Here is an 8,456-nt window from a genome sequence, read left to right on the forward strand (position 1 = left end):
TTTTACTTGTGTGCATTTGTTTGCATATAGTTCAGAAAAGAAAGAAAAAATAATTTGCAGTATCTTCCCGTTGATGGGCAGAAGAAAAAATACATGCACAGTTTTGTAAATAGGGGGATTTTTTGGTGGGTTTTTAGCAGCTTATAACAATAGCAGCTTCATTTATATACCATTACATACCACCTAGGCTGTCTCTAAGTGGTTTACAACTATAAACCAATTGCCCCCAACAAGCTGGATATTCATTCAAGCGACATTGGTAGGACGCAAGCCTGAGTCGAGCCTGAGCCCTGGCTGGTATTGAACTCACCACCTTATGTTTTATGAGTTTGTGGCTGCAGTACAGGCATTTAACCACTGCGCCACCAGGGTTGTTTTTTGTTTTTTTTGGGCTGTGAGACCATGTTCTAGAAGAGTTTATTCCTGATGTTTTGTAAATAGGTTTGCAGAACACAGGTTGGATAAATTCCTAGAAAATCTTGGTGAATATGCACCTGTTTGGCATTCCTGCCATACTCAAGGAATGAAAAGAGCAAGGAACAGTCTCTCCATTAATGCACATTGCTACCAAAATGATACCAGTGAGTTTAAAACAGTCCATAGTAAAAGCACAAGAAGCAACTTACTAAAGCAAGTTGGCATGCTTAGTGTCTGGATGGGAAACTACAGTGGACCCTTGTTATACGCTGGGGTTTGGTTCCAAGATCCCCCATGGATAACAAAATCTGTGGATGCTCAAGTCCCATTCAATATAATGACAAAGCAAAATGGTGTCCCTTACAAAAAATGGAAAATCAAGGTTTGATATTTGAAATTTATACTTTTTTTTTGAACATTTTAAAACCATGGATGCTTGAATCCGTGTATAAAAAATCTGTGTATAAGAGGGGCTGACTGTATTTGGACAGCCCTTCTTGTTGACCTTAAATTCCATGTTGGAAGAAGGGGAGGCCATAAAAGTACACAATATATCCAGTGAATAATTGAGGAGAAAAGATTAAACAAGACAGATGTTGTTGATCAAGTGGGAAGGAATGTGCTCTTTGAAAAATATCTTTCTCTCTCTCTCTTAGAGAACTTAATTTATACATATCTAATCCTAAACAACAGTTAGGATAACACAGTGCTCCCTAGCAACAACCTTGATTTATTTGTTTCAGCAGCTGTCAGCAAAGAAATTTCACCTAATTTTGGCTCTAGCTGGAGAACAGATCCTTTTTTCCAGGGAGATGAAGGCAGTTTGAGAGTAGTCTTGATGCACATGGCTTTCATACACACCCCACTTTTGTACACATGCTCTGCAGAGTTCTCTGATATTTATTATAATTATTAGTAGCAGAAATACCGATATCGTGTTTTCAAAGCCCCATCTCACTGTCCGCTTCTCCCTTTCTTTCCCTCCACTGTTTCTTTCCTCCCTGTTTATGCTCTTTTCTTAACGGTAATTTTCTCTCTCCACTCCGATCTTCATTCTGTCTTTTTCTCTGCTCATTCTCCCTCATTAGCAGTGGGGAGAACTTTCTTTCTTTCTTTCTGCTTCTCTCTCCACTGTTAGAAGAGTTTTCAGGCCCTGCAGGGAGAATCAGACTGTGGAGCACCTAGAGATCCTCTCAAGAAATTAATATCCTAGACCTCACTGCAGGTTCATCTCCAGGAAAGTTTAGGAAATATGCAACATAAATGACTGGTACTGAAGTCTACAGATAGATTTTAATTAACTAAAATTAATTAATCCATTGTAGAAGTAAGCCCATTCAAGATCAAAGGCTTTCTTTAGGATTCATACCAAGTTTCTGATTTCACAGTGTTCACATTTCATGGGGTTGCATCTCTGGTAGAAAAACTTGTTTTTCAAATCCCTTGTTGTTGATATAGTGCACCTTCAAGTAGTTTCCGATTTCTGGTAACTCTAATGTGAACCTATTATGGGGTTTTCTTGGCAAGATTTATTCAGAGGAGGTTATACCATTGCCCTACCCTGAGGTTGAGAGTGTGTGACTCACTCAGTGGGTTTCATGGCCGAGCTGGGAATCGAACCCTGGTCTCCAGAGTTGTAGTCGAACACTCAAACCACTACGCAACACCAGCTCTATTGAGCCTATAAAGTGATCTGGTAACCTTGAACTGTTTATTACCTCTCAAGCCTAATCTATTTAACAGGGTTGTTGTGAAGGTACTGGTGATCCCCCCCCAAAGTGTAGGCCATGTTAATATCTTTGTTTTAAAGAGGGTAAATTAAAGATACAAGAAATTAATCATTTGGGTTTCCATTTTCAATGATATGACATTTTTAGATCTCTTGAATTCAGCAGGCCTTACTTCCAAGTCAATAGATATAAAGCTGTAACCATAATGTGTGTTCTGTGATGATGTTATAACTAATATTATCATTTATCATTTAAATCCAACAAAAATGGACTATTGTTTTGCTTGTGGTGATGTTATAACTAATGTTATCACTTATTATTTAAATATAACAAAAATGGGATTAGGACTTTGATTTTGTATTTGCTTCCTCTGCAAAGAAGGAAATGATTTTGTTATGATGCGGCAAGCCAAATACTGAAAAGTGTACTCAATTTAAGTGCATTTACAGGACTTTTTCTTAGCTGAGGCCAATAGAGTACCCCAATGTGCATTAACAGAACTCAGGCCATACTAAGCAAGGAATATTTGTCATCATTAGCACTGTAGATTTTGCAGGATATATGCCCCTTGCCTCTACCGCTGCCTTCATTTTCCACAAATATAGGTACCACTTCTTCCCTTCTTAGTGCTCCCCCAGCCCCCAAAGGCTCACAAAACAACCCCTCCCCAAGGCTACCTTGGCTTCCTAAGTAACATATAATAATCTTAACTTAGAGAGAATTTTATTACAACTGCCTTCCAGACTGTTCCCAAGATGGGTCATTACCGGCAATTTGTGGAGGGAGGGATTGTTTATGCATTTTCTGGTAAAGTATTTTACAAACATCTCAACTGACATTGTGGAAAGCTAATGTTTCATGTCTCTCTGAGGGCAACCTCTTTTCATAAAATACTGTTATAATAGCATATAAGTAAATCTTTTCCTCCATTAAAACACAAAGTGTGGGTGTAAGTGACTGGGCTTGAACAAAAGCCCTATAAACACGTTCAAGTACACATCCTCTCCACTCACCCGCCTACCCCCTGTGCATACTTGAAAAATGTGGGGAGGGTTTTTATTAGTTTCTCCCACCCTCCAAGTTTTTTTTTCAGTGCTCACATTCATCATGCCATGACTGAATGTACATGAGAAAAACAGTTGCAGGCTGCTGGCAGACATTCTGTCTTCTTTAAGATGGCCACCATTAGCAATGGAGGTTCATGATTTTGACCATTATGCGCCAGCGGAGCCGACAGGGGTGCAAAGGATATAAATAGTTTGCTTTCAGAATGAATATAGACAAATTATTGAGTCAAATTGTGCAACATCAAACAAGTTTTGACTTTGATGGTGCTGTGGTTGATAGAGGCACCCACCTACTTAGCCTTCAGTCAGTTCACCCACCACTCACCCAATGTTTGCATATGACCTGGGAGGATATTGTAGAAATTCTTCTTACTGAATCCTCCCTTTCCTGCCCTTCTCAGTACTGTGCTGGGCAGGTGAATGGCTTGGGCTCTGTCTTCATGGGCCAAATAAAACATCCTCATCCCATCCTCTTGGTGGAGTCTAGACGATGCATGGCCAAAATGCTAGTGATGGTGTGAACAGCAAACTTGGAGTAAACCCCCTCTTACTACATTTTTAAAGACTCATTAGAATCATAGAATCATAGAGTTGGAAGAGACCGCAAGGGCCATCCAGTCCAACCTCCTGCCATGCAGGAAATCCAGATCAAAGCATTCCCGAAAGATGGCCATCCAGCCTCCGCTTGAAGACCTCCAAGGAGGGAGACTCCACTACACTCCAGATATTCTCAGAAGAACCAGAGCCCTCCATTGTGATGTTGGGCAGCTTGTTCACACATGCATACCACTGTATTGCTTGGTGTGGCTACCATGGCAGCATGTCACTTGGTCTAGGTCAGGACAAGGCACCCAGCCATGTTATCAATGCTAGACATCTCATTCTGACCTCAGAGTGACTTGTTCCCACCATGCTATAGTACGATGCATGTCTGAACAGCTGCCCAGTGTCAGAATGGAGGGGGCCAGGTAATGAGAGGAGGTTGGAGCAGCTAAGGATAGTCTGTATTCTGACCCGTGCAGGCAGGGCCTTGGTCTATTGCAGCTAAGCAGTTTACATCACATGGAATGGTCTGTGTGAATACTACATTGCATGTTCAGTTAAGGCATGAACGAGCATAGATGTGTATGTGTGTTTGTCCGTATTGCTATTCCTGCAGTTAAATGTAAGGAAAACACATGGCCAACTATCAGATTAGTGATGGCTTACAGGGGATCATAGAGTCAGGAGTTGATGATCATAGGATCAGAAATTTCAAAGGCCACCTAATCCAACACCCTACTCATTGCAGGAAGTTCAGAGTGGGAGCATCCCCAACAGACCGCTCTCCAGCCTCCTCTTCTACATTTCCAGACAGTAAGAGAGACTGCAGTCTGCTATGTCCTAGTAAATTGGCTCCACCACCAAACTATTCTAACTGCAAATAGATTTGTCTGAATAGTCAGTGGAAAGCTACCTTGCTGTAACTTGAGCCAATCATGTCTGGTTCTCCTTTCTGGAACAACAGACTACACCTTTATATTCTCCTTTGTGAAAACCTCTGAAGTTTTTGAAGAACGTTTTCATATTCTTCCTTAATTTCCCAGCTGTCTAGAGCTATTTTGGTGAAATAAGGATAATGTGGGTTTAAATCCTCACTATTCTGTGAAAACAAACCTAAGGATTTTTTCAGCCAAGCCTAACTCACAAGCTTGTGGTAAGGAGAAAACTAGGAAACCCCAGAGTTTAGAGGTAGCTTGTTAGAAGTAGCAATGTCAGTCACTACTTTTTAAAAAAATGTGTTCCAGTGTCATTATGTTTGATGAAGATGATGATGATGATGATGATGATGATGATGATGATGATGATGAGCAGTTTGGCAATGTCAGTTTGGATGGAGGGACATTCTTTCATCTGTTTCTGGGCCCAGCCATGATGAAGTTGTACTTGCTTCTTCTCACCTTCTGTGGCCAGGGCAATGGCAGTTGGGATGGAGGGAGAACTTTTCATCTGCTTCTGTGTGTAGACATGATGGCCAGAGCAATGACAGTCTGGATGTTTGTGTGTGTGGTGGTGGGGATTTCTATCTAATTCTGGGCCTAGCCATGTTGAAGCTATGTCTGTCTTTTTTTCTAAGACTAAGGCAATGACAGTTCAGATGGAAAGGAGGGCTTTTCATCTGCTTCTGAATGCAGTCACAGTGAAGCTGTGCCTGCTTCTTCTTCTCTCCCTTCAAAGCCAGGGCAGTGGCAGTTGGGATGGAGGGAGAGCTTTTAATCTTTCACCTAATGACAACCAGATATTTTTAAAAGTAGCAAAAATATGTTAGTTTTAAAAGTAGCTTTTCTGATTTGGTGAATATCACATTCAGTTAACTGTCCTGAGCTCTAAAATGGTTAATACATTCCATAGTGTAACTCATTTTGATGTGTGAATTTATTTGCTCTCCCCTCATTTTTTCCCCTTCCTCAACTGCAGGTCCTAATCAAAGTGCTTGACAACAATGACAACGGTCCTGAATTTTCCCACCCAAGTTACGATGTTATAATTTCAGAAGACATTCTTCCTGACACTGAAATCCTGCAAGTAGAAGCCATAGACAGAGATGAGAAACACAAGCTCAGCTATATCATTCACAGCAGCATTGACTCGATGAGCATGAGAAAGTTCAGAATGGATCCCAACACAGGAGTTCTATACACTGCTGAACGTTTAGACCATGAAGCTCAGGATAAGCACATCCTAAATGTAATGGTAAGAACAGATGATTAACTCTGCTGACTATAAAGATATATGCTTTAAAGGCATATGCTGCAGCCTTCTGATTGCTGTTTTTACAGACTTATGATAAGCAAAAAGGTTTTAAAATTAAGTACAGAAGCAATAATTAATTTTCTTCCTTGCATTGCATTGCAGTGCATTTATTTATTTATTCATCCATTCATTGCTCAGGCTCTGTAATGCTTAGTATGAAAGATTCGTTATCTTAGAAAATAGTTCCGCCATCTTGAGGTTGAACATGGATGAAAAACTGTAATCTCCCAATGCCTGTGCCTGTTATCAGAGGTGACTTCCTTAAAGAATTTCTCAGGAGACATTTAGTGTTCTTTCAAAAGCTGTTAACAAGGTGATTATCACTTTTCTTGCGGTGCTCAGCTCTTGAAAGCAAAGTGTCCTGATTTATCAAAGACTTCTGTAGGACTCCTTCAAGGTAGGAGATGCTGGTTCATGTGTCTAAATTACAGAGAAGAAATTGTTCTGCTGTGAAGAGGATGCTGAATGTTATGAATTAAAAATTATTTTTCTCCAAATATTTTTCTTAAGAACCTCAAACTCACCTTGAATTTAATCTAAAGTGCCAGAACTCCTGAAAAAGTGTTATCAAAACAAGGAATGAGTGAGTCTCTCACATTCTGTTATGCTATTAGTTGGTTCATTCTGCTTCATGTTTGCCATTCAACCTGCTTTTCAGTCAGGTACGGAACGCCGTATCGTAAGTGATGGCTGCTGCCCCGCCGGCAAACTCTTTGGCCTTAAGGACATGCAGCAAATGGCTGTTGAGCTGCCAAGCCCATTCAGGGAAAGCCATGGAAACCACAGCCCTAAAAACGGTGAAACCTTCTAGCCAGTTGTCAAAATTGTGGTCAACGGGGGGGGAAAGGGGGCCTTTTTTTTTTTTTTCCTTGGACGAGGTAACCACCAAAGCTGCTTGACTGTCGGAGGAACCAAACCAAAGACATCAACAAAACAGCCTCTGAGAATCAGCTTCCTGGTTTTGCGAGGTAGATGAGAGCCAGGAGGGCGCTCTCCAGGTGCGCAAACTGGAAACCCTTGTGCTTCCTGATCGACCCAAACCCCCTGAAGACCGGGTTGCCAGTTACGACGCTTGATGGCCCAGCGTGGCAGGCCTGGGGCCAAGACATGCTCAACCCAAAAGCGATCTCTACCAGAAGGTAAAGGTGAGTTAACAGCATTGAAAGCATCTTGAGCAGCTTGTGAGGATCGAGCCCATCAGTGTCTTTTCTTGGCTCTGTGACCTTTCTTGTGCCGTCTACGTCTGTTGTCACCATCAACGTTGCCGAACACCTCGCTGTCCGAACTGGAAGATGATGACGATGTCGAACTGGAGCTGGATGACGACAAGACAACAGAATGCTTCACTGCCACAGGGGTCTTGTCACGGTCTGCCGAAGGTACTTGGCTGGAAGATGAGGCTCCAGGAGATCTGGCAACTGTCGGAAGTGAAGGAGATTCTGGATCACTTAGCTGGCAAGGTGAAGTGGCTTTTGCAATCATCTCAGCAATGGAACGTGACAGCTCCGACATTGCCGATTGAGACAAACAATGAACAGCTGGCGATGGCCCAACACGTGAAGATCCTGATGTAGAAACAATTCTGGAACTGGAGCCCAACGTAGTATCAGAGGAGGAAGTGGCATTAAAATTCAAGGCCGGCATACGCTGAAGTCCCCCAGATTGACCAGACGTAATTTGTGTAGCTACTGCCGAGGATGTCTTTTTGCGCCCCGCTTTGTTGGGCATGATGAATAAACAGTCAGCAATTGCCAGTTAGAAAGAGCAAACAACAAAACAGGTGGCTGAGAGAGTGTGACCAGGCTGAAAAATTTTTGAACAGAAAACAGCAAGCAAACCCAACACAGGGTGTCCTTGGGCAAGCCACACACTCTCCAAAACCCAAAGCCCTATCCAAATACAGGAGGGGAAGGAAAACAGCCGAAACTACTCACTAGCTGGGCCCCATGGCAGGGAGCCCAGCCCAAAATGGCGGCCGCCGCAGCTCTCTATCCCCCAAGACCGCAGTAAGGGTGGGGGAGGGGAAGGAAGCCCCCACCTGTCTTGTGCAGGGCCGCAGGGATCCTAATTCCAAAGCGGGGAGGAAGGGACAAGCCCCTTGTGCTCGCCTCCCTGAAACTCGGCTCTGCTCAGCAGCAGAGCCAAGCAGAAATGGCGCCGAGCAGGACGCCGCATGGCCTATATATAGGCCTAGTCCAAAGGTGGGGGCCGAGAGGGGAGTTGCCCCACCCCCAGGAGCAGCCAGCCAATCGACGATAGAGAGGGACTATCCGCCTCCTATAGCATCACTCAGGAGGTGGAAGTCATAGAATCATAGAATCATAGAATCATAGAGTTGGAAGAGACCGCAAGGGCCATCCAGTCCAACACCCTGCCATGCAGGAAATCCAGATCAAAGCATCGCCGACAGATGGCCATCCAGCCTCTGTTTGAAGACCTCCAAGGAGGG

At 43.0% G+C, this 8,456-nt stretch overlaps 1 protein-coding gene across 1 annotated transcript in view; it reads left to right on the plus strand.

The window, feature by feature from the left end:
- The window catches only part of FAT3 (FAT atypical cadherin 3), a 643,096-nt gene that overhangs the window by 478,144 nt on the left and 156,496 nt on the right, over positions 1–8,456 (plus strand). Inside the window, 1 exon segment of the mRNA XM_042457261.1 lies at positions 5,672–5,947. Coding sequence (XP_042313195.1) covers positions 5,672–5,947 — 276 coding nt within the window.

This window comes from Sceloporus undulatus, chromosome 3, assembly GCF_019175285.1.
Source record: "Sceloporus undulatus isolate JIND9_A2432 ecotype Alabama chromosome 3, SceUnd_v1.1, whole genome shotgun sequence".
Lineage (NCBI taxonomy): Eukaryota > Metazoa > Chordata > Lepidosauria > Squamata > Phrynosomatidae > Sceloporus > Sceloporus undulatus.